This window comes from Pan troglodytes, chromosome 13, assembly GCF_028858775.2.
Source record: "Pan troglodytes isolate AG18354 chromosome 13, NHGRI_mPanTro3-v2.0_pri, whole genome shotgun sequence".
Taxonomy (NCBI): Eukaryota; Metazoa; Chordata; class Mammalia; order Primates; family Hominidae; genus Pan; species Pan troglodytes.
In genome coordinates this window covers 132,290,620-132,317,495 of record NC_072411.2, presented here as the reverse complement: position 1 = coordinate 132,317,495, position 26,876 = coordinate 132,290,620, and the positions used below count along the sequence as shown (strand labels likewise).

At 44.3% G+C, this 26,876-nt stretch overlaps 2 protein-coding genes across 6 annotated transcripts in view; one reads left to right on the top strand and one right to left on the bottom strand.

Annotated features, from left to right (window-relative positions):
• The first annotated feature begins 420 nt into the window (after window positions 1–420).
• SLC16A14 (solute carrier family 16 member 14) overlaps window positions 421–26,876 on the top strand; it is a 33,635-nt gene continuing 7,179 nt past the window's right edge. The window contains exons 1-4 of one of the 4 annotated variants that reach the window (XM_001139587.6): window positions 421–828; window positions 10,027–10,299; window positions 19,202–19,345; window positions 22,362–23,339. In XM_001139587.6, the coding sequence (XP_001139587.1) occupies window positions 10,041–10,299; window positions 19,202–19,345; window positions 22,362–23,339 (1,381 nt within the window). In that variant the 5' untranslated portion in view covers window positions 421–828; window positions 10,027–10,040. Of the gene's footprint in view, window positions 829–2,214; window positions 2,284–10,026; window positions 10,359–19,201; window positions 19,346–22,361; window positions 23,340–26,876 lie in introns of those variants that run through there. The other 3 variants (XM_009444504.5, XM_009444505.5, XM_016950637.2) reach the window with 3 other exon arrangements.
• FBXO36 (F-box protein 36) overlaps window positions 17,347–26,876 on the bottom strand; it is a 129,329-nt gene continuing 119,799 nt past the window's right edge. The window contains exon 5 of one of the 2 annotated variants that reach the window (XM_054679510.2): window positions 17,347–18,256. In XM_054679510.2, coding sequence (XP_054535485.1) covers window positions 18,183–18,256 — 74 coding nt within the window. In that variant the 3' untranslated portion in view covers window positions 17,347–18,182. The remainder of the gene's footprint in view (window positions 18,257–26,876) is intronic. The other variant, XM_054679512.2, reaches the window with a different exon arrangement.

Below are 26,876 nucleotides of genomic sequence, written 5' to 3'. Positions count from 1 at the left end.
TGCCTGGTGCCCACGAAGGTAGGTAATGGACGTGCAGAAAGAGCAGGGAGAGGTGGGACCCAGGGTGGAACCAAGAATGAGGGACTGGCCGGTCACGGTGGCTCAGCTTGTGATCCCAGCACTTTGGAGGCCAAGGCCAGAGGATCCCTTGAGTCCAAGTGTTCGAGACCAGCCTGGCAATATAGTGAAACCCGTGTCTCTAAAAGAGAGAGAATAAGGGACTTTGAGTCCTCTTTGGCCAAAAATATTGCAGTGAGGGTCTGTTTCATCCCTTCTCTCCCATCTCAGAGAAATGGAGGCTACTGATAGTCTCACTTGCATCCTGGATTAGATTTCAGGACCTTTCCGCCAGTGATAAATGTGCAGCGCCTTAGCGGAACCTCAGCCAAAGCTATAAACTTCAACCGGCCACAAGAGTGTGCATGTGAGGTGACTGCATTTTTTTTCCCTGCCAAACCAGAATTAGCCGGTATAGGAATGAACGAGCATGAAGATTTGAAATTTCTCCGATTGGAAGGAAGCCCAGGTTAGGTTTGGGCACCTCCAAACGCACCCTTTTTAAAGCCACCTGGACTGAGGCGTCGAGCTTTCAGCTCCACCAAACGCTCACCTGGCCTGGCAGCGAGCGGCGGAAGAGCCCGGGAGCCCCTCACAGAGCGCACCGAGCCGGGCGGAGAGCTGAGCCGCAGGCACCCGCATCTCCAGGATGATAGGCGACGTTGCAACAAATCTCTACACCCAGCAGCTCAGGGGGCTCCAAGCAGAGCAGCAAGTTCGAGGATCCGGGCTTGGAGCCGAGTGAGGCCGCAGCCCAGCGGGCCTCGGGCGGTGAGTATCCGAGGCTGCGCGCGCCGCGGGCCTGGGGAATGGAGCGGCGCCGGGGGCATCGGAGCCTAGGTTTCAGACGGCCGCTGCACCCCAGGGACCCCCGGGAAGGGGCAGCCCCAGCCCAAGGCAGGCTCGGGAAAGGCTGCCCGGGCGGTGGAGGGCGAGACTGCCGGGGCAGGTGGTAGTGCCAAGGCCGCCGCGGGGCCTTGGGAGCTGCGGGCGGGCAGGGTAACCGGCGGTTCAGGGCAGACCACCAGGCGGAGCTTGGGGACGCGCGCCTTGCTGCTCAAGCTGGCCGGGGCCCCGCGAGCGTCATCCTGGGCACCCCCGTCCGGCTGGAGAAGCGCGCTCTGCCCGGAGCCCAGCCTCGCTGCCCGGCTGCTCTCTAGGCCCGTTTGGGACTCGAACTGGACAGTGATGAGGCGCAGAGCGGGGGACCCGGGGCTGCGCCTAGGGACTTCGCGGGGTGCGGATGCCTTTCTGCACAGGCTGTGGTGCTGCAGCCGGCCCAGCTTCCCCGGGGGGCTGCTGGCTTCCGAACGCGCCGAGGGATGCGGGGTGCCCGAAGTGGCGATGTGGTCTCGGGGTGCCAAGGGAGCGGGAGCACCGAGCGCGGGTGGGGGCGGGCGCTCGAAGGGTGGGGCGCGAGGCCGGACCCCGCGGGCACGATCCCGCACCCAGGGCGCGCAGAGGCTGGGCCCCCTTAGCGCTTCCGATTGAGGCTCCTCAAGAGAGGCTGAAATGGGGTGAGAGACCGGGGACGGCCATTTCGGGGCTAAACGCTGCCAAGGCCATGACGATGTTTTAGGAGCTGAACTCTGCTTTCCAATTAAGCCATTTTCTTCCTGAGGAAAAGTTGATTCGGGCTCATTAACAAGGATGACTGAGGGCCATTATTGGGGCTTAGAGAGATTCTCCTTTGCTTTGTCTGGCTTCTTTGTTTGCATGTGCGTGCGTGTGCGGCTGTGTGTGTGTGTGTGTGTGTGTGTGAGAGAGAGAGAGAGAGAGAGAGAGAGAGAAGAGAGGGGAGAGAGGCAGTGTTGGGGGTGGGAGGAGGTAAAACAGGCTTGGGATCCTGCAGGCCTGGGTTCCGATTTGGTTTCCACAGCCTGCTAGTTTAACCTCTCTAAGCTTCATTGCTCCCATTTGATGGCTCAGATTCTTCCTCTGTAAAATGCGGACATTCATGCCAATTGGACTGGAGGAGAAGCCACCAAGCACAGTCCCTGACCCAGAGCGAAGCATGTATGTGTTGAGTCCTCCTAATTCGGTGTGAATTTTTCGGTTCTGTTTTTCTCCTGTGCTGTCTGCACCAGCTCAGCTCAGCTCCGCTCCCCAGCCTTCTCCGCGGCAGCCTCTTCAGCCTGCTGGCCGCAAGTGCGCCCTCTAAAGGCCCCAAATGCCCTGTACACACCAGGTGAAGAGCGCGGAAGCGCCTGCAGAGCAGAATTAAAGGTGAACCCCGCACTCACCTGCATGGGATGCAGAGCCGCTACCACCACGCTCTGCGTAGCTTTGGGGAAGACTGTAATTTTAATTTTACCTTCGTGCTTCCCGCTTTCCTTATGTGTAATGAGCTCACCACATGCAATGTAATAACAATAGCCAAATTAAAAATGAATGACTTGGCCCAGCGCGGTGGCTCATGCCTGTAATCCCAGCATTTTGGGAGGCCGAGGCGGGTGGATCATCTGAGGTCAGAAGTTCGAGACCAGCCTGGCTAACATGGCGAAACCCCTTCTCTACTAAAGATACTAAAGATGCAGTGGCACACACCTGTAGTCCCAGCTACTCGGGAGGCTGAGGCAGGAGAATCGCTTGAACTCGGGAGGCGGAAGTTGCAGTGAGCCGAGATCTCACCAGTGCACTCCAGCCTGGGCGACAAAGCCATACTCTGTCAAAAAAAAAAAAAAAAAAAAATGACTTGCTTGTAAAACTTTCTACGCTGCTGTAGAAAATTTAATTTTGTTCTAATATCTGAAACACCCTAGAAGGATCTGTTATTTTCATTTCTGCCTATTATCACGTAAATATGTAGCTGACCCAGTTTCATAGCCTATATATGTTACCCCCCATTTACAATTTCTTTTTCATCGTCTATGAACTCATTTGGGGAGAATGGAAGGCTGACTATTGCTCCCGTAATCTTCCCATTTTCTTATTTCACCCTCTTCATAACGAAGCCCTAATATTTTTTGTCAAGCTTCCAATAGCAAGCTTGCTTAGAGTGGGTTACCTTTTACTCCTTTTTTTTCTTGAGGTAGTCTCCTTCTATCATCCAGGCTAGAGTGCAGTGGCACCATCTCAGCTCACTGCAACCTCGGTCTCCCAGGTTCAAGCAATTCTGCTGCCTCAGCCTCCTGCGTAGCTGTGAGTATAGGTGCGCACCACCACACTGGCTAATTTTTGTATTTTTAGCAGAGAAGGGATTTCACCATGTTGGCCAGGCTGCTCTCAGACTCCTGACCTCAAGTGATCCATCCCCCTCAGCCTCCCAAAGTGCTGGGATTACAGGCATGAGCCACCGTGTTCTGCCACATTTTACATATTAATCCTTAGCAGAAGCCCTACATTCACTGCCTCAGGGTGCCACATGCATATCGTCATTTTACATGTATGTCAGGATGTAGAAAATGTAAGGGAGCTTGAAGGCCCTATGGTGGTCAAAGACATGGAGCCTGGGGGTACAGATACACCCTCTAAGTTCTCCCTCTCCAGGTGTGGAGTAGGATTATAATACTAAAATTACTCTTATATAAATACATATATAATTATACATGTATATAATTATATGAATGCTACCAGCAATCTTGGAGTTGGAGGGATAAACATTTGTTTTTCTGTTGTCTTTTGTTTTCATTAACTAGTTGGTCTAGAAGTTAACCATGAGTAGTCAAAACAGTAATTACTTTTGGAGAGATTTAAGTGTGAAATACAACTGACTCCATTGCTCAGCAGATCTATAGGGGCCTCCTGAGGATCCAAAAGAACTTTTTGGGCCAGGCATGCTGGCTCACGCCTGTAATCCCAGCGCTTTGAGAGGCCAAGGCAGGTGGATCACTTGAGGTTAGGAGTTCCAGACCAGCCTGACCAACGTGGTGAAACTCCGTCTCTACAAAAATACAAAAATTATCTGGCATGGTGGTGCACACCTGAAGTCCCAGCTACTTGGGAGGCTGAGGCAGGAGAATCGCTTAAACCTGGAAGGTAGAGGTTGCAGTGAGCCGAGATCATGCCACTGCACTCCAGCCTGGACAACAGAGTAAGACTCCATCTCAAAAAAAAAAAAGAACTTTTTGACTATATTCTACATGCACCCTTGTGCCTCTTGAATAAAATTTGTCCATTAAATGCTATTCAGTGTCACTTATTTATGAACAAACTGGAAATATCAAGAGCAGTTTGTTGGCACCTACATCTCTTCACCCATAAATAATTCAGTAAGAATATAAAGTTCTTATCATTGATTTAGAAAAGTGCTTAATATTTCAACCCACGGGCTGAAAAACTATAACTTTTTGTTGTTGTTGTTTGTTTGTTTTGAGATGGAGTTTCACTCTTGTTGCCCAGGCTGGAGTGCAATGGCGCGATCTCGGCTCACTGCAACCTCTGCTTCCCAGGTGCAAGAGATTCTCCTGCTTCAGCCTCCCGAGTAGCTGGGATTACAGGCATGCGCCACCACACCCGGCTAATTTTGTAGTTTTAGTAGAGACAGGGTTTCTCCATGTTGGTCAGGCGGTCTCACACTCCCGACCTCAGGTGATCCGCCTACCTCGGCATCCCAAAGTGCTGGGATTACAGGCATGAGCCACCACGCCTGGCCTAAAAACCTCTAACTTTTAAATTTGTATTACTTCAAAGCCTTCCTTGGTTGTAAATGAACTTCAGGAAAATGCCACGTATTGTTGTTTCATCATATTAAACATAGCTGAGCATTTTCCCATGGACAGCAAAATGACATTTTTATGAGCTATTCACACCTTGTGTCAAGCTGCCTGGTTCTCCTGTTTCTGGCTCCTCAGGATTCTGCACACAACAGAGGCAGAGGGAAGACACTCACCAACCATCCCTTCTGAACCCTCTCTGGGCTCATCCACTGGCCCTTTGACAATGCAGCTCTGCACTGCGCTGTGAGCTTTGGAGAGCAAGGGCTGCCCCATCCCTTTCTAGCCCCAAGCAGGCTCAGACATTGGGAAGGGGACAGATACACGCATACACAGACACACACACACACATACACACACAAACACACACACACACACACACACACAGACAAGCCTGAAACCCAAGACAGACTGGAAGACTTCCCAATGGAGGTCATCTTGTTTTGTTTTCTCTTTTACAAGTCAGCCACTAATTTACCTGGAGGTAAGAGGCTGATCCAGACAATATTTTAAAGGTAGCTTTTATTTTCTTATAATACAGGTAATATGTATCTATTAAGGAACTTTTTTTTTTTTTTTTTGAGACAGGGTCTCACTTTGTCTCCCAGGCTGGAGTGCAGTGGCATGATCACAACTCACTGCAGCCTGAACCTCCCAGGCTCAAGCAATTCTCCCACCTCTGCCTCCAGGTAGCTGGGACCACAAGTATGCGCCACCACACGTGCCTGGCTAATTTTTATTTACGGAGACAAGGTCTCACTGTTGTCCAGGCTGGTCTTAAACTCCTGAGCTCAAGTAATCCTCCTACCTCAGCCTCCCAGATTGCTGGGATTACAGGCATGAACCACCACACCTGGCATATTGAGGAAATTTCTCACCACTAAGATAGTAGAAAGAAGCGGGAAATTACTGGTAAGACCATCATTCAAAGAATAATCTCCATCAACATTTTTCTTTGTTTTGCTCCAGTCTTTTTTCCTATGGATACATGTCTTAGTAGAAATAACAAAGAGATTATTACATATGTCAAAAATAAAGCTGTCTAGGGCTCTTTGAAAATGTACAGGGTCACGCTAAAGTGTGAACTTTATTATTGATGAGAGACCTACATTGTCTAGCTATGCTACAATCAATTGATTTAACAAGTATTCTGATGTTAGATAGTAAAGATGTTTTCAGGGTCTTTTTTCACTGTTTCAGGGTTTCACTATTATAAATTAACTGAATCTTGAAGGATCAGCAGAAGAGGTGAGGAGGCTGGAAGGAGAGAGGAGGGGAAGGAGAGAAAATCACACATAATAGCTGGGAGAAGGTGCTGAAGGGACTCCATCCTAATGATAATTCGAAGGGCTGAAGAAATTGGCTTTTTTTTTTTTTTTTTTTTGAGACAGAGTTTCACTCTTTAACCCAGGCTGGAGTGCAGTGGCATGATCTCACCTCACTACTGCAACCTTCACCCCCACAGCTTCAAACAATTCTCCTACCTCAGCCTCCCAAGTAGCTGGGATTTTAGGCACCTGCCACCATGCCCAACTAGTTTTTCTATTTTTAGTAGAGATGGGGTTTACCATGTTGGCCAGGCTGGTCTCGAACTCCTGACCTCAGGTGATCCACACACCTCAGCCTCCCAAAGTGCTGGGATTACAGGCTTGAACCACTGCGCCGGCCTGGAAATTGGCTTCTGAGATAAACATTTTATCACTCCCAGCAATCTGGATAATGGGAGGTAGCCAGATGTGTGAAGGAGGAAGGACCCAGGCCAAGAGCAGCACTGCACATAGGTGCTGTAGTGGCTGAGGACTGGACAGCTGTTGAGGAGATGGAATAATTTAAAGTGTAAAAATAATAATGAGAACAAGGTGTGACAGAAAGAAAGAAGATGAGCCCCAGACAGATCCACTAAGTTGCTTCTCCACTGGTACCCTTGGTTCCCCTACACTCATTTTTTCCCCCAGTAAACCCTTAGCCAGAACCAATGCTCTAGTCAAGGGGTCAGCAAACTTTTCCTCTAAGTGGTCAGAGTATTTTAGGGTTTTTGGGAAACATAGCCTTTAGAAAGATAAAGTAATCCCAGCACTTTGGGATTGCAAAGCAGGAGGCTTGCTTGAGACTAGGCTGGGCAGCATGGTGAAAGTCCATCTCTACAAGAAATTTTTAAATTAGCCAGTTGTGGTGGCACATGCCTGTAGTACCTGCTACTCGGGAGGCTGAGGCAGAAGGATCACTGGAGCCTGCTAGTTCAAGGCTGCAGTGAGCTATGATTACGCCACTGCACTCCAGCCTGGGTGACAGAGCAAGACCCTGTCTCAAAAAAAAAAAAAAAAAAAAAAAAGGTAAAAACAAACAAAAAATTCTTAACTCAGGTGTGGATAGAAATAGGCTGCAGGCACTGTGCAATTTGCCACAATCTGCTCCTCTCTCCTACCCGTCCACATCAGAACACTCCTGAGAAAAGCCCTACAGTTCGAGACTTCTTAGTGCCTTTGACACCCAGAATGGATAGTTTTTTTACATCACCCTCTGCCGTGGCAACAAAATGATTTTCAGTAATAATCATGTAATGGTCAGTAATACTCATTATGTTATTGTTCTTCTGTGTTAAAATAATTAAAAGAAGAATATATTTCAATTTTAAAGATATTGAGCCGGGCAGAGTGCTTCATGCCTGTAATCCCAGCACTTTGAAAGCCGAGGCAGGAGGATCACTTGAGGTCAGGAGTTCAAGACCAGTCTGGCCATCATGGCGAAACCCTGTCTCTAATAAAAATACAAAAATTAGCCAGGTGTGGTGGCACATGCCTGTAGTCCCAGCTACTCAGGAGGCTGAAGCATGAGAATTGCTTGAACCCAGGATGCAGAGGTTGCAGAGAGTCAAAATTACGCCACTGCCCTCCAGCCTGGGTGACAGAGCAACACTCTGTCTCAAAAAAAAAAAGATATTGTTCAAATTGAGTAAAACATTTCAAGTATTAATTTAAAATGTCACTTTCCAAACCAAGGTTTTGTACCTCGCAGTCTTCACTGTTTCACTATTTTAAATTGTAAACTAGAATCTCCAAGTGAGTACATAGAGTGACACAAGTGAAGTGACTTGAGATCTGGTTCTTTTTCTGGACAATAGTTGTGCTGGCACAGTTCACCTAGAGTGTTCTGAGAAAGGCAGCAACACATAACACCACAGGGGTTGTGGGTGTGGATTTTGCCAAGTGGGTATTGTTTTGCCAACAATTCTGAACTCTTAGGGGCTTCCTCTCCCAACTAATGTGTGTAGCTGGGGCTACACATGTGCCAGGGTCAACTGTAAAACCAGGAGTTCTTGAAATAACTTCCATGTAGAATACAATGTTTACAAAAGGATGAGAAATTAAAACCAGCTAATTTGAAGCATACATATACATAATTAAAATTCAACATAATTGGAACTTAGACCAGCTAAACATTTTTTCAGTGTAATTTCCTAGAATTGCTGGCATGTAGTGATGATTTAGAAAGCAGACCAACTTTTAGTTGTTTGTTGTTTTTAAGCCCTCTAGCTTATTGCAAGCTCCGGGGCAGAGTGCTCCCTGGCTCTGTCCTTGGTGCTCCATGGCCATAGCTGGGCAGTGGGACCCTGCAGGGCTCAACTTGACCTTTGGAACTGCCCAGCAATCATTTCCACTTGTTGTAGGCAACAGTCTTTTCCATTATTCTGAGCATTAAGGCTCCTACACAACCTCCGCCCTCCTCATTCTCAGCCGATAACCTAACTTCCTGCTTCACCAAAGAAATTAAACCATCAGATGTGGTTTTCCATCCCACTACTTACCATCATAGGTTCATCCACCCCCTCCTTCCTCCAGACTCAGAGGATGGGTCTCTCTTCCTAATAAAGACCAATCTGTTTCACCATCTCCAGGATTAGTCATTATCATCATAATATCTCTCTCTCTCCACCCCCGACTCCTGCTCCTTATCCTCAGTCTTTATACACACACTTAATTCTCATCCCCCCCCCAAAAAAACCATGAAAAATGAAACAGGCCAGGCACAGTGGCTCACACCTGTAATACCAGCATTTTGGGAGGCTGAGGCAGGAGGATCGCTTGAAGCCAGGAGTTCAAGACCAGCTTGGGCAACATAGTGAGATCCTGTCTCTCCATACATACATACATACATATATACATATGAAAATTAGCTAGGCATGGTGGCATGTACTTGTAGTCCCAGTTATTCAGGAGGCTGAAGTGGGAGATCCCTTGAGCCCAGGAGTTCAAGACTGCAGTGAGCTATGATCACACCACTGCACTCCAGCCTGGGTGACAGAGCAAGACCCTGTCTCAAGAAAACAAACAAACAAAAGAGGAGCTAGCATCCTCTAGCTCCATCTAGCCTCCCTCCTCTCATTCAAACATCTTGAGAGATAGATCTATGCAAAGTACCCATCTCATTATGTCCAATGGCTGTTCATTATGTACAAGATAAACTACAAGCTCCTTATTTGGCTCACAAGGGCCCTGCATGATCTAGCCCCTGCCTACCTGGTAACCTCACCTGGTGACCTGTATGTCACCACAGTATCTATTCAAACTCCTTAGTCTGATACCCTATTTTTGAAGTAATTTTCTAGTAACTAATTAAGTTCCCCGTGTAAATACTAGGAATGGGGTTGGGTGGAGGGGAGTAAAGTATGCATCTTGTATAACGAGACATAAGTACCACCATTATTAGAAAGCTATGTCTTTCATTGTAATCAATTGGACTTATCAGTCTCTCCTGAGTTGGGTTAGTATGAGCCAGACCCCCCTGAGGCTAATCCACTCTGGCTGCACTGAACAAATTAACACTTGCACCCACAAAAACTGAGAACCAGATCCTCTGCTAGGGACCCCACCAAGGTGAAGCTACCCTGAAAGGCTGCCTGAAGCCAGATCTTCCTTCTTTGACATCTTTCTTGTCACCTGTCAGTATCCATCTCTATAAGTGAGACAGGGTATGGGCTTTGGAGTCAGGACTAACTGGGGTCAAATCCTAGTTTCCCAACTGACCACACTAAATACAGGCCTTAGAAAATCACCTTACTTCTCTGAGTCTATTCCCAAGATTGTAATACCTATATATGTGATGGCTGTAAGATGAAACAGGTTTCATAAAAGCACTTAGTCCTGGGAAACAGTAAGGAGTGTTTTCAAATCTGTATGGTGACAAAGATTAACCTGAAGATCAGATGTGATACTGGAGCCACTTTGACCCTGATGGGGAGGTAGAGCTGCACAAAGAAGATGAAGATATTTTTCCTTTTGATGTTCCATGAAATTATTTGTTATATGTATTTCAGAAAAATCTTGGAAAATGTATACCAGTCATGAAGATATTGGGTATGATTTTGAAGATGGCCCCAAAGACAAAAAGACACTGAAGCCCCACCCAAACATTGATGGCGGATGGGCTTGGATGATGGTGCTCTCCTCTTTCTTTGTGCACATCCTCATCATGGGCTCCCAGATGGCCCTGGGTGTCCTCAACGTGGAATGGCTGGAAGAATTCCACCAGAGCCGCGGCCTGACCGCCTGGGTCAGCTCCCTCAGCATGGGCATCACCTTGATAGTGGGTATGTTCATGTGTGACCTGTCGTAAAACTGAATCATTATCAAATGACAATTCCCCACTGTAAGTGATGTTTTATATTGTTGTAACATTCGATATTGGATGTTACTAGCTACTATTTTTCAATTGTGATAAAATATGCATAACATAAAATTTACCATTTTAGGCCAGGCACAGTGACTCACACCTGTAATCCCAGCACTTTGGGAGGCCAAGTTGGGTGGATCAGTTGAGGTCGGATGTTCGAGATCAGCCTGGCCAACATGGCAAAACCCTGTCTCTACTAAAAATATAAAAATTAGCCAGGTATGGTGGCATGTGCCTGTAATCCCAGCTACTCGGGAGGCTGAAGCAGGAGAATTGCTTGAACCTGGGAGGTGGAGATTGCAGTGAGCTGAGATTGTGCCATTGCACACCAGCCTGAGAGACAAAGTGAGACTCCCTTTAAAAAAAAAAAAATAATTTTACCATTTTAAGCTTTTTGAGTCCCATTAAGTACGCTCATATTTTTGCACAACCATCACCACCATCCATCTTTAGAACTTTTTTTCATCTTCCCAAACGGAAACTGTATTCAATAAACATGAATTCCCCATTCCCATCTTCCCTCACCCCTGGCCACCACCACTCTACTGTCTGTCTCTATGAATTTGACTATTATTCTAGGTACCTCATGTAAGTGAAATTATGCAATATTTGTCCTCTTGTCTCTTGTGTGATATAACAATTTAAATATTTTAAACATTTGGAGTATTTTAAAAATTGATCATTTTGGCTGGTCCAGTGGTAGTGGATTATCAGAACTTATTAATATTAGTGTCACTAAAGTTGGTATACAACCCCTGACTGCTAAATTTAACTGGCTTAAAAAAAAAAAAAACTGTCATTTAAAAAACTTTATTTAGACCCAAACTCTGTTTGCCTAACCATTATAATTCATTATGTACCATTATAAATCTCTGCTTATTTAACATTTATGAATACTTTTAAAGGTAAAAATTTTAGATAAAACACTATAAATAAAGTCCAGTAACAATCTCATTTCAGAGTTCTGATTTTTTTTTTTTTTTTTTTTTTTTTAAGACAGAGTCTTGCTCTGTCTACCAGGCTGGAGCACAGTGGCACAATCTGGGCTCACTGCAACCTCGGCCATCCAGGTTCAAGGTATTCTCCTGCCTCAGCCTCCCTAGTAGCTGGGACTACAGGCACCTACTACCACGCCCGGCTAATTTTTTTGTATTTTTAGTAAAGACGAGGTTTCACCATGTTGGCCAGGCTGGTCTTAAACTCCTGACCTCAAGTGATCCACCTGCCTTGGCCTCCCAAATTGCTGGGATTACAGGCATGAGCCACCATGCCCAGCCTGAGTTCTGATGTTTTCAATTTGAAATATTATTGATTTTTCATTATTGAAAAATCTTCTAAACTGTTTCTAGAAAGCTTACTGATATATAGCTAACAGAAAGGAATAACAATATATTCTTGTATTTTCTTTTTTTTTCTTTTGAAACGGGGTTTCTCCATGTTGCCCAGGCTGGTCTCGAACTCCTGGCCTCAAGAGATCTGCCCACCTCAGCCTCCCAAAGTCCTGGAATTACAGGCCTGAGCCACTGCATCTGGCTGCATTTTCTTTTTTTAAAAAATTGTTTAACATGGGAACATAGATTCAAGTTTTCCTGAATATACACTCCCTATTCTTGTATTTTCTAGTTAAACCTAACCACACAGCAATCTATGAAGTCAAATCTTATACAGCTGGAGATACTAAACCTGGGAAGTTATTATAAATATAATGCTATGATGGCTAATGTGTTTCAGTTTGAAAATGAAATAACTCTTACTGTCAATTAATATTGAATAAGCATCTATGATATACTAGGGGCTTTCCCTTACATTATCTCATTTAATTTTATTTCCTTCCCTTAACAATGCTCTGAGATAACCACCACTATGACGTTTTTCAGTTGTTTCACTTAAAGGTGAAAGCCATATATTTATATCTAATTGTCTGAATTTAAAATATTTATAATATATTTTATACTGGAAACATAAACGGCCTCTAATCTTTCTCGGTTTTGTGTGAGTATGCATATGCCAGGCCAATGTGTGTCTGATTGGAATCTGTGCCTTTTCAGTGATTCCCAATTAGTAATTAATTGCTCGAATGCAATTCAGAGACTTGTTGATCTTGGCTGGCATTCAACTCTTTTTTTTTTTTTTTTTTTTTACTTTTTGTAGAAACAGGGTGTCACTCTGTTGCCCTGGGTGGAGTGGAGTAGCACAATCATAACTCACTGCAGCCTCGAACACCTGGGCTCAAGCGATCCTCCCACCTCAGCTTCCTGAGTAGCTAAAACTACAGGCATATGCTACCATGCCCTGCTGATTTTTAAAACTTTTTGGTAGAGATGGGGCCTTGTCATATTGCCCAGGTTCATCTCAAACTCCTGGCTTTAAGAGATCCTCCTGCCTCAGCCTCTCAAAGTGCTGGGATTACAGGTGTGAGCCACTCCACCAGCAATGTTATTTTTGATAATACAAACAATATTAAAGCCAGGCACGGTGGTTCACGTCTATAATCCCAGCACTTCGGGAGGCTGAGGCGAGCGGATCACCTGAAGTCAGGAATCTGAGACCAGCCTGGCCAACATGGTGAAACCCTGCCTTTACTAAAAATACAAAAAATTAGCCAGGCATGGTGGCAAACGCCTGTAGTCCCAGCTACTCGGGAGGCTGAGGCAGGAGAATTGCTTGAACCCAGGAGGCAGAGGTTGCAGTCAGCCGAGATGGCGCCACTGCACTCCAGCCTGGGCAACAGAGTGAGACTACGTCTCAAAAAAAAAAAAAAAAAAAAACACCAATATTAGTAACAATGGTAGTCCTAATGATAGACAACAAGGACAAAGTGTTATTTCTCAAGTTGTGTGGCACGTGTGTGTGCAAGTGTGTATGTTTACTGGAAGGGAATTAATACGGATAGTTTTAAAATTAAATAAAGGCACCATTATGTATGTCAGAAAATTACTGATAAATCATTTTTGTCTGTAACATTGTTGAACTGACTTCTTCAAATCTGCATTGTTTTGTTAAACTAGGACTGTTTGTCATAGGAAACACGCAGGTAGGTTTATTTCAGTGTCGGGCTTCAAGTTTTACGTCAGTTGTAATTCTACTTTTCTCAATAAGTTAGTAAAGGAAAACTGTGTTTCTAGAACACTTAAAATCCAGCTTTCTTTCCTTTTTAAAAATATATTTGTAAGAGGTTAAACAAAACACATGTAGATTTAATCTTGGAAGTGTATGCATGCAGTAACATCAAAAAAAGACTCAGAAGAAGGCCAGGATATGAAATGTCCCAATATTTTCCAAACCATCCAATAAGTTGGTCTTAGATATTATGTTTCATAAGTCCTATGAAAATAAGCAACAGAAACTAGTTCTGAAATTATTGGATATGGTTTTAAAGATGATCCCCAAAATAAGAACCCCTAACTCATGGTGAAATGTGATGGTCATACTTAATTTAATTGACAGGTAACTGTGCGTTCAGAATTTTGTTTGAGAGTCCCTGAATTCCAGACTGTGGAATTTCAGATTTTAGACTAATCTTTCTACAGGGAAAGCTGCCTGCCAGATAAACATTTTTTGCTGAGTTTCAGAAATCATAACATAACACAGCAGGCCTCATAGTTACATAAATGAAAGGTCTTTTATTCTATCTATTTACCTAAAATTATTGTCCATTATCCCAAGCTTCCTGGTACAGGGTGGCTGCAGATTTGTTGAGCAGCCTCAGGGAAGCTTTCCAAGCCAGAAACGCACAGTAACAGCTCTCCTTTATTTAGCACATACTGCATGCCACATGCACGTTAATGTACACGATCTCATTTGATCCTACAACACTGGAGGCCAGACCATCGTCTGTATCTTACAGAGGAAGAATATGCAACACTCAGAGACATTAAGTAACTTACTGAAGGTTGAACAGCCAGTAAGTGTAGAACTGGCTTTAAACCTGGTCCATGGGACTCCAAAATTGTGTCTACTATGACACTGCCTGCCATTACATCAAATGAGAACTGAAAACATACTTGAAATGAATAATACAAATGGTTTTTACGTTCTAATCATTGTAAGCACATTTGGGCTACCTCTTAAATTTAGAAAGGTCCGTGGTTTTTTCTTTTTTTCTTCTTCTTCTTTTTTTTTTTTTTTTTTTCCTGAGATGGAGTCTCGCTCTGTCGCCCAGGCTGGAGTGCAGTGGCACGATCTCGGCTCACTGCAACCTCTGCCTCCTGGGTTCCAGCGATTCTCCTGCCTCAGCCCCATGAGTAGCATGAATTCATCACCGTCCTGCAGAAGGTCCCAACTTTTAATAAAACGTAATCACCTCATTTGTATTGTAAACCACAAAATATCTGAGACTGGTCTCAATCAATCCGGAAGTTAATTTAGCCAAGGGTAGGGAGGTGCCCAGAAGAAATAAACACAGAATCACAGAAACTGTCTGTTACCTGTGCCTTTCTCCAAAGATGATTTTGAGGACTTCAACATTTAAAGGGGAAAAGTGGGCTGGAGGAGAAAGGGAGGGTACAGTCATCCACATGTTGCAAGAGAAAAGGTGCAGATAGGGGAATCATCAATTTTGTATTCATCTCACACTCAGTAAATCAGCACTTTTACATAAAATAAGGTGAACATAGAGTAGCTACCTGTGGAGCTATATAACCCTTTCTCTGTGACTATCTGCTTAGGAATAAAAGGAAAGGCAGTTGCTTGCATGACTCAGCTTTCAGCTTAATTTTTTTCTTTTGGCAGAGTGAATTGGGGTGCCAAGTCTGTATTTTCTTTTCACAGTATCTACAGCAGCCTTTGTGAGGCTAGCTCTGAATCATTCTTGGGGGATGCCCTATTGTTGGGGGAATCCACAGGCTACACAAGATAAATGACTTGCTAAATCACTTTATAGCAGTGATTGTCAATCTTGATTGCACATCAGATCCACCTGGGGAGCTTTAACTTTCCCCCTCAGGCTGCACCTGGGATGGGCTCCAAGTATCAGGATTTTTTTTTTAAGCTCCTAAGCAACACCACTGTTCAGCTAAGGCAAACAGTTCATTGATTTAGAGGCTCCTAACTCTTTACTATGGTGAGGGGTTACCCTAAGAGACCCGGAGTTCAAAGCATCTGTAACCATCCCTGAGAACTGCCAAGGCTCACCTGTGATTGCTCCTCTCTTTACCAGCGCTTTTTTCCAACCTGTCAGCTGCCAGGATGGGTCAATAAAATATAACTTCCTGAGGGTGTTCCCCACAGCAATGGGACACTTTTTTTTTGAGATGAAGTCGCACTCTGTCACCCAGGCTGGAGTGTGGTGGTGCGATCTCAGCTCACTGCAACCTCTGCTGCCCAGGTTCAAGCAATTCTCCTGCCTCAGCCTCCCAAGTAGCTGGCATTACAGGCATCTGCCACCACACCTGGCTAATTTTTGTAGCTGTAGTAGAAACGGGGTTTCACCGTCTTGTCCAGGCTTGTCTTGAACTCCTGACCTCGTGATCCACCCGCCTCGGCCTCCCAAAGTGCTGAGATTACAGGTGTGAACCACCACACCTGGCCAGGACACTTTATTACAGTGGGAAATGGTCCAAGATTCAGATTTCTTCTGAAAATGAAAAAGTCAGATAATGTGAATAATCTCATCCTAAAACACTGAATTACTCTATAAAAGTGTGAGTCATGGTCAAAGGATTGTATCTCAATTGTATGATTCCCCCTTCTCCTTAGATTGTGAGGGGACTTCTTTTATTTTCTGGAAATGGTGGTTTGATTTTGGCAATGCTAGTGGACCATCAGTAAACAGTGGGTAGAAAATGAAACTCAGCTGGCACAGTGGCTCACATAATCCCAGCACTTTTGGAGACTGAGGTGGGTGGATCACCTGAGGTCAGCAGTTTGAGACCAGCCTAGCCAACATGGTGAAACCCTGTCTCTACTAAAAATACAAAAAATTAGCTGGGCATGGTGACAAGCACCTGTAATCCCAGCTACTCAGGAGGCTGAGGCAGGAGAATCGCTGGAATCCAGGAGGCAGAGGTTGCAGTGAGCCGAGATGGCACCACTGCACTCCAGCCTGGGCAACAAGCGTGAAACTGCTCAAAAAAGAAAGAAAGAGAGAGAGAAAGAAAGGGAAGGAAGGGAGGAGGGGAGGGAGGAAACTGAGAGTCAAAAAGCTTGGGTTTTTTTTTTTTTTTTTCAATGTGCATATATTTTATAACCATGGAGAAGTCACAGCATTTCTGGGTCTCGCTTGGCTCATCTGCAAATCATAAATGACTGAAGCCCCAGCATGCGAGAGTTGATTAAGTTGACAACAGTGCCTGGCTGTTTAGTTAATGTTTTTAGCAGTTAAATAGTTATACTTTCTTAAATTTATAAAATTCCTCCAGACATGAATATTTGCACTGAGTTTGGAATTTTCTCCCTTTTTTTTTTTTCTCAAACGCCTTTTTAATGTAATGTTTCACAAAGCACCTCAGAAAAATTTTCTTCTGGGCCCTTTCTGTGAAGTGGAAAATATGATTGTGCCACTGAACTGTGATCTGTTGACCTTTGAAAGGGCTACAAACAGCAAACTGACAAGTCATGCATTTTTCTCTTTTTTACCCACTCATCCAAGCTAGGCATAGTCAAGTAACCATGGGTTTAGAAAAACAAAAATAAAAATGTGTAAAGAAATCAGACAAGTATCTCTAACTTACGGTATGTGAATTTCAGTTAACCCCAGTAATTCCATCAGATTTTTTATCAGTGTATTTATTTTATATATTATTTCTATAATGTGCATATTTAATAACAAATAACATTTATATAAAGTATGTTTAATATATTAAGTCTATTCTAAGGAGTTAATTTACTGAATTATTTCCTGTAATGCAACAGAGTTAATTAAATTAATAAATCTTCACCTTCATAGTTTTTAGGATTAGGCACCCACAAAACCACTAGACAAAATAAACTCATTAGCTGACTGTACCCAGATATACACATGAATATAGTTAGAACTTTAAAGGAAACTTTATTTCAGTTTAAGCCAAAAGGGAAGCTCTTTAAACAAGTTTTTAACATAGTTCATCTGCATATAAGGTTTCATAACTTTGTAATGATCAAAAATAAGATAATTAAAATACGCCATCTTACTGAATATTGAGTACTAGTTCATATAAATCTGGATTCCTATTTAAACAAGGAATCATTGATCACAAGACAAGCTTTCAGCTTCAGTGACATCAGAAATTACTACAAAATCAGGAGGAGAATAAAGAAGGTTGACAATTAAGAACTAGAAAGTCAGCCAGGTGCCATGGCTCAAGCCTGTCATCCCAGCACTTTGGGAGGCCAAGGCAGACAGATCCCTTGAGCCTAGAAATTCTAGACCAGCCTGAACAACACGGCGAAACCCTATCTCTATAAAAAATACAAAATTAGCAGGACATGATAGCACAAGCCTGTAGGCTCAGCTACTCAGGAAGCTGAGATGGGAGGATCACTTGATCCCAGGGAGGTGAAGGCTGCAGTGAGCCGTGATCACACCACTGAACTGTAGCTTGGATGACACAGTGAGACCCTGTATCCAAACAAAAACAAGAAAACAAAACAAAACTAGAAAGTCAGCGTAAAGGAAACAATCAGAATGCGTCTCATAAAATACTGTGCTGCTGTGAGTGTTGTCACATTTTACACAATGGAAATGGATTCCCGAATCTCCATAGCCTGATAGGTCTGGTCAGAGACTGTGCACACCAGCCGGGATGGGAGTCTGTATGAAGTGATGACAACTAGTTCTTTTCAGCTTGGTTTCAATCTGCGTATCCTCATGAAAACAGGCTATTAGTTTTCTGCCTGAAGCCCAGGAGTTCTGAAGACTCCCTTCCTGTACTCCCTTTTGGTCTCAGTTTCCTTATCTGCAAAATGGGTATAATGAAGAGAGCTTAGTTTACATGGTTGTTGAAATGATTAAATGACATAATTTGTATAAAGCACTTAGCAAAGTGCTCAGTAAATGTTAGCTAACAGGTAAATATGGTTATATATATACCTATGTAAAACATATAAGCTTAAGTATGTATCTTTTGATAGGAGGAGAAGGTGAACATAATAACCTACTGTCCATATAAATCCCCAAGTTGCTTCTTGGAATATATGTCTATACACAGACACACACATAAAGCACTTCTGTATCCCTGAAGCATAGTTTAAAAACCATTGATTGAAGGACCTGATAACAGTTCTTTTTTTCCCTCATTATACATAATACATTTTTAATATTTCTATTTTAGTCAAAAACTGAAATGTCTTTCTATTTGGAAAGAAGCCAAAGAAATAATGTAATTGAGGCCAGGTTTAAGACCAGAGGGAAGGATAGAGACTGCAGCAAACTGGAAGGGGTGTGTCCCAGTCAAACGGGCTCAGCCACTGCACAGCTCCAACTAACTTTGGTCCTGTGGGAAGGTAGTCTGTGTTGCCACTGGACTTTTTGTGAATCTTCTTAATTTTTAAACATTGGCAACTAATTCCAGACATTTTTTAGACTTTGTATGGGATCGACAAAATGTATCCACAGGCTAGAGATAGCTCCTAGACCACTGGTTTCCTTGTAGATGAAAGAATGAATGTCTATTTATTTCAGGTCTGCCTTTCCTGAAAATCCAGAACCTTGTGCTCTCTGACGAAATTACTTAAAATCATCTTTGCATGCTAAAAATGTTTGGCATATAAAGCAATGGGGGCTTTTTGTGTCATTTAACAGCTCTAGTGACATTTTATTCTTTGTCTTCACATGAAGATTTATGAGAAAGAATAAAACGGAAGCGCCTTTAGTCAATTCCTTTTCCAATGCTCTGTGACAGGCCCTTTCATCGGCTTGTTCATTAACACCTGTGGGTGCCGCCAGACTGCGATCATTGGAGGGCTCGTCAACTCCCTGGGCTGGGTGTTGAGTGCCTATGCTGCAAACGTGCATTATCTCTTCATTACTTTTGGAGTCGCAGCTGGTAAGCATGTGGCTTTTTTTAAACTCGATTTTAAATGTTTTATAAGACATCTTGGCAGTGGATTTAATTGTGAAGAAAAGAGACACATTAAAACATTCTGTTCTGTTTCCTCCCCCCCACTTCACCCCAACCCCTCCCTACACTCCTGGAAATACATTTTAACATTACATTTTAATATGCCTTAAGTGGGGGGAGCCCACCTAACAGCAAAACTTGGCCTGCCTAATAGAATCAAATTATATTTCCATATGCCTGGTTCTAAATGCCAATGCTATCTCCAGTGAGGAATAGGAAAAGGAAGGCAGTAACGTTGACTTAGGTGAATGGACCAAAGATTAAGGAAATTACATCGGTGTGGTGTGGGAAATAAGCTAAATAATAGGCCAGGGGCAGTAGCTCATGCCTGTAATCCCAACACTTTGGAAGGCCAAGGTGGGCAGATCACTTGAGGCCAGGAGTTCAAGACCAGCCTGGCCAACATGGTGAAACCCCGTCTCTACTGAAAATACAAAAAAAAAAAATTAGCCAAGTGCGGTGGCACCTGCCTGTAATCCCAGCTCCTCAGCAGGCTAACATATGAGAATAGTTTTAACCCAGGAGGCAGAGGTTGCTGTGAGCCAAGATTGCGCCACTGCACTCCAGTCTGGTTGACAGAGTAAGACTCTGTCTCAATAATAATAAAGCCTCCTGTGTGAAAATAGAAAAGAAAAAACATAAATACATAAGTAAATATTTAAAAAAAAGATTAAGGAAACCAATAACATTTATTTACTCTTTAATAATCATTTGCTCTTTTTTTTTTTTTTTTTTTTTTTTTTGAGACGGAGTTTCACTCTTGTTGCCCAGGCTGGAGTGTAATGGCACAATCTTGGCTCACTGCAACCTCCGCCTCCTGGGTTCAAGCAATTCTCCCGCCTCAGTCTCCCAAGTAGCTGGGATTACAGGCATGCACCACCATGCCCAGCTAATTTTGTCTTTTTAGTAGAGACGGGGTTTCTCCATGTTGGTCAGGCTGGTCTCGAACTTCCAACCTCAGGTGATCCACCTGCCTTGGCCTCCCAAAGTGCTGGGATTACAGGTGTCAGCCACAGCACCCGGCCTTATAATAATTTACTCTTTTAGCCCTGTTCAAATTCATAAAATAGCATAAACCACACATATATGTAGAGACGAAGAAGCAAATCTAGAGTACAGTTAGGTTGTCATTCCCAGTGAACAGGTTAATATTGGCTGCCAGCCACCACAATCTGCATATCCATTATGCAAAATATATTCCCAGCCACAATTTCCTTTATCAGCAGGTAGTGTGATTCACACAGATGAGTAATTACTTGTACAATTGCATTTTAAATAAACTGAATCCAGCTTGACACTCTTTTTGAGTACAGAGCTACAATGAATGCGTTAGCATAAGAGTTAAAAGTTAGCTTGGAATTCTGGCTTTTCTTTTTTCATTGTTATTACCTGTGTGACTTTGGGCAAGTTATTTAACCTACTTATACCTCAGTTTCCTTATCTGCAAAATGGGTATAATGAAGAGAGCTTAGTTTACATGGTTGTTGAAATGATTAAATGACATAATTTGTATAAAGCACTTAGCAAAGTGCTCAGTAAATGTTAGCTAATAGGTAAATATGGTTATATATATAAAACATACGAGCTGAAGTATGTATCTTTTGACAGGAGGAGAAGGTGAACATAATAACCAACTGTCCATATAAATCTGCAAGTTGCTTCTTGCAATATATATCTATACACATACACACATAAAGCACTTCTGTATCCTTTGAAGCATAGTTTAAAAACCATTGATTGAAGGACCTGATAACAGTTCTCTTTTTCCCTTATTATACATAATACATTTTTGATATTTCTATTTTAGTCATAATTGACAATGGTAAATATTTGTGGAGTCAAATGTGATGTTCTGATACATGTATATATTGTAGAATGATTGAATAAGGCTAATTGACATATCCATCACCTCACATACTTGTGATGAGAACATTTAAAATCTACATTTAGCAATTTGAAAAATATAGAATACATTACTACTAACTACAGTCACCATATTGTACAACAGATCACTAGAACATATTCCTCTGGTTAAAACAGTTCTTTAAAAATGTCAGATGTTGGCCAGGAGCAGTGGCTCACACCTGTAATCCGAGCACTTTGAGAGGCCAAAGCAGGTGAATTGCGTGAGCCCAGGAGTTTGAGACCAGCTTGGGCAACATGGTGAAACCACGTGTCTACAAAAAAAATACAAAAATTAGCCACACACGGTGATAGTCCCAGTTACTTGGGAGACTGAGGTGAGAGGATCATCTGAGCCTGGGGAGTTAGAGGACGCAATGAGCTGTGATTGCACCATTGCATTCCAGCCTGGGCAACAGAGTGAGTCCCTGTCTCAAAAAAAAAAAAAAAAAAAAGAAGTCAGATATTTTCCCTGAGTACATTAGAAACTCTTCCCTATAATAGTCCAGTGAATAGGGCTAGCAGTGGGATTTTTGTGTTATAGGCGAGGAAATAAACACTCCTTTTGCTGAGACTAAAGAGCCAGGTTGGGGTCTCTGGACACATAGTGCAATCAAGGGAGGCTTAAGACAGCAGAGGCCCTCAGAGAAGACATTCATTCTCCCAGCAACTTGCTAAGCACATGCTGCGTGTTCTGGGCAGTCCTGGGCATACCAGCGGTGAAAATACATGGTCCTGCCTGCCTGCCTGGAGCTTCTATTTTTCTGATGTGAGAATGCTGCTCCATTTTGTTATTGGAGGAACTTGTGAGGCAAAGCCTGTTGGGGAAAATGGCGGGCTAGAAACCTGCTTGGGTGGATGGTCTTTCTGCTGCTTATCCCTGGGAGCTGCTTTTTAAATAATCAGTGTTATTGCTTTGTTAGAAATAAAAAGCATAAATAGATGCTAATTAAGGAAATGCAGGTGATCTTTGCTGCGAATTCTGGATATGGCCACTGATGTTGCACTGTGTCTTTTCTTCCCCCGTCGGCCTGTACAGGCCTGGGCAGCGGGATGGCCTACCTGCCAGCGGTGGTCATGGTGGGCAGGTATTTCCAGAAGAGACGCGCCCTCGCCCAGGGCCTCAGCACCACGGGGACCGGATTCGGTACGTTCCTAATGACTGTGCTGCTGAAGTACCTGTGCGCAGAGTACGGCTGGAGGAATGCCATGTTGATCCAAGGTGCCGTTTCCCTAAACCTGTGTGTTTGTGGGGCGCTCATGAGGCCCCTCTCTCCTGGTAAAAACCCAAACGACCCAGGAGAGAAAGATCTGCGCGTCCTGCCAGAGCACTCCACAGAATCTGTGAAGTCAACTGGACAGCAGGGAAGAACAGAAGAGAAGGATGGTGGGCTCGGGAACGAGGAGACCCTCTGCGACCTGCAAGCCCAGGAGTGCCCCGATCAGGCCGGGCACAGGAAGAACATGTGTGCCCTCCGGATTCTGAAGACTGTCAGCTGGCTCACCATGAGAGTCAGGAAGGGCTTCGAGGACTGGTATTCGGGCTACTTTGGGACAGCCTCTCTATTTACAAATCGAATGTTTGTAGCCTTTATTTTCTGGGCTTTGTTTGCATATAGCAGCTTTGTCATCCCCTTCATTCACCTCCCAGAAATCGTCAATTTGTATAACTTATCGGAGCAAAACGACGTTTTCCCTCTGACGTCAATTATAGCAATAGTTCACATCTTTGGAAAAGTGATCCTGGGCGTCATAGCCGACTTGCCTTGCATTAGTGTTTGGAATGTCTTCCTGTTGGCCAACTTCACCCTTGTCCTCAGTATTTTTATTCTGCCGTTGATGCACACGTACGCTGGCCTGGCGGTCATCTGTGCACTGATAGGGTTTTCCAGTGGTTATTTCTCCCTAATGCCCGTAGTGACTGAAGACTTGGTTGGCATTGAACACCTGGCCAATGCCTACGGCATCATCATCTGTGCTAATGGCATCTCTGCATTGCTGGGACCACCTTTTGCAGGTAAACTCTCTGAGGTTTTAAGAGCTCAGAGTGCATGTACATATGGTACGTTATGTTATAAAGTCTCAGATAAAGAAGAAGGTTTCCATTTGTGTACATTTTCCTTTTATCTTCCCATTCCTGCCCTTTACTTTCTCATTTATACATTTTAGCAAGTTAAAACCTATTCTTTCTTTTTTCTTTCAAGACGGAGTCTCGCTCTATCGCCCCAGCTGGAGTGCAGTGGTGCGCTCTCAGCTCACTGCAACCTCTACCTCCCAGGTTCAAGTGATTCTCCTGCCTTAGCCTCCCATGTAGCTGGAATTACAGGTGTGCACCACCACGCCCGGCTAATTTTTTATGTTTTTGGTAGACATGGGGGTTTCACCATGTTGGCCAGGATGGCCTCGAACTTCTGACCTCGAGTGATCCACCTGCCTCAGCCTTCCAAAGTGGTGGGATTACAGGCATGAGCCACCAGGCCTGGCCAAGGCCATTCTTTTATATAGAATATAGATGAAATGCAGATGAACTTTTGATCCTATCCACATGATAAAGCAGCCAGGCTGGTAGAGTGAGGAAATAAAGTGGATGGGGTGATGGAATACTGACGGGCTCCTTACCCATTTGAAGGTGGCCTCTGGGCAGTTCCAGCTGATTTTTGTCACCAAGAAATACTGAGAATTGTTGCCAGATCTTCTGTTGTTGTTTCCCCCCAAGGGAAGCTAAGAATCTGTACTGTTAGGTAGCGCTAACAGATTTCCAAAACACCATGTGGCAGGTGCAACAGAACACATCCATGGACTTGATCCAGCCCTACATTCGCTTCCTATTGTTGCTATAATAAGTTCCCAGAAACTTATGGTGGCTTAAAACAATACAGATTGGCCAGGAGTGGTAGCTCACACCTGTAATTCCAGTACTTTGGGAGGCCGAGGCAGGAGGATCACTTGAGCTCAGGAGTTCAAGACCAGCCTGGGCAATACAGCGAAACCCCATCTACACACACACACACACACACACACACACACACACACACACAAATACAGACTTATTATCTTACTGTTCTGGAGGTCAGCAGAGCTGAATTCCTTCTTGAGGCTTTAGGGGGGAATTTGTTTCCTTGTCTTTTCCAGCATCTGGAGGCCACTTTCATTCTTTGGCGCGTGCCTCTTGCTCCATCTTCTAAGCCAGCAGTGTAACTCACGTCTTCCCACTTCTCTCTGATTCAGACTCCCTGCCACCTCCTTTCACTTTTTTTTTTTTTGAGACGGAATCTCCCTCTGTCACCCAAGCTGGAGTGCATGGCGTGATCTCAGCTTAACGCAACCTCCGCCTCCCAAGTTCAAGCAATTATCCTGCCTCAGCCTCCTGAGTAGCTGGGATTACAGGTGTGCGCCACCATGCCCAGCTAATTTTTTTTTTTTTTTTTTAAGTAGAGATGGGGTTTCACCATATTGGCCAGGCTGGTCTCGAACTCCTGACCTTGTGATCCCTCCTGCCTCGGCCTCCCAAAGTGCTGGGATTACAGGCATGAGCCACCATGCCCAGCCACCTCCTTTCACTTATAAGGGTGCCTATGATTACATTGGGCTCACCTGGGAAATCCAGGCTCATCTCCCCAGCCCAGGTCCTAAATTAATCACACCTGCAATGTCCCTTTTGCCCTATTAGGTCACATATTCACTGGGTCCAGAAATTAGGACTTCGGTGTTTTGGGGGGTGGGAGCATTCTGCCTACCACAGGCCCGGAGGCCACTAGTTGGCAACATCTAGGATACATTCTCTGTCATGTATTCCCTTCATTTGCAAGAAGGAAATTAACCAGAGAACTTGGTATTCGGGCATAGCAGAAGCCGTGAGTACCAAGGAATCTTGTGTCTGGGCCAGTGCCTTCGTGGAAAGGCAAGTCAGGTTTGGGCAGATAGACTCATGCCCCAAGACACCAGGTACTGTGTGAAGATAACGAGGTCTGTCTTCTGTCCAAGAACTGGAGACAGGAGTCTGCATAGCATGGCAGAGGCTGGGGCAGAATGCCAACACAAAGGTGCTCTCTGGTGGTGGCCCTCAGACAGCCAGGGCTGGTGGTGATTGTCAGAGCTGCTAGAGGTTTTGTGCAGAGCCTCAAGCTAACCCAGTGGAGCCTCACCTGTTCAGATGTCCCCTCTCCCCAGCCACCCCCAAGCACCCTCCTGTCTGGGCCCTCCAGGCCCTTTATTCTAATACCTTCTGACAGGAATATCTCTCCCCAGTGGGTGAAGGAATCCCATGGGTACAGGACAAAGCCCTCCCTGCCCCCTTTTTTCCCAGTCTTTCTGTAAGTCATAAAGTCACCCTCTCCCTTAAGACCCCCACTGGCAGAGAGCTTGCACCAACAAACACCCTTTTAAATCCCCTTGAAATTTGAAGTACAAGAAATCATAGATTTTTGCCTGTACAGCAGACAACACCAGCAGTTGGCTGACTAAAAGTTTAAAGTCCAAGAGTCACTTTAGGAATCCCCAGGGCTACATATAGGGCTCCTCCTGGAGCAAGCTGCTCCTGTTGTCTGCCTGTGCACAGAAATGCAGATGCAGCATTTTTAGGTGAAAATTGACTATAGCAACGGAGCAAACTATACTGGCAGCTGAAAGGTCTAAAATTGCTCACTGATCTCATTATGTAAAATTCTCTGTCAGGTCAGAACGCATTTGATTATAACATCCTGACAATGATAGTTTAAGCAGATTTCTGTCACATAACCAGAAATATAGAGTTCAGGGACTGGAGGATATTGGGGCAACGTCTCAGACATCCTCTTGGCCCTTTTCTCATGCCGACTGCCTCATGGTGACACAATGGTTGCTGTATCTCCAGCCACTACATCATCATTTATAGCAGGGAGAAGGAAGTGGGGAAAGGCCAGTCCCAGCAAAATTCCACTTACATCTGATTGGCCAGAACTATATCACACAGCTAGTTCAAGCTTCAAGGGGAGCTGTGAATGCAGTATTTTGCTTTCCAGCCTCTGTACTAGAGGAAGGAAAGGAGAAAAGAATTGGGATTGGCAGTTGAATGAGTCCGCCAATGGTGCCTGCTAGAGATGTTAAATATCCATTGGAGGTATGGGGACCTAGTAGTGGCTCCTCCACCCTCTTGTTGGAGGTCCTTCAGATACACTGTATGCAGAAATGGACTCTGTCACTGATGGTTCTTTGCATGTTCCAGGGGTACTTTCTTCTAATGGGCAGGCTTGGGTTGTTTTGTCTTGATCCGTCAGATTTCAATGGTAGCATCACAACACAACTGTGAGGTATGGCATGAGTAATTCTCATGATCAATGTTAGTCAAAGCACCAGAGTTTGCCAGGATAGTTTCCTTATCCCTTCCCTGTGGTCATGTGCTGTCCACTCATCTGCATTCTAGTGAGCTTTCTTGAGTGGAAGAGAAAGGAATGATAAGTAGATGACAGGGAGTTATACCCAACCCTCAGTCATCAGGTCTTATCTCTTGACTGCTTCAAGGTTCCTCCCCAGAGGTGGATTCTGTAGTGGAATGGGATCCACCATGGACGGTAGA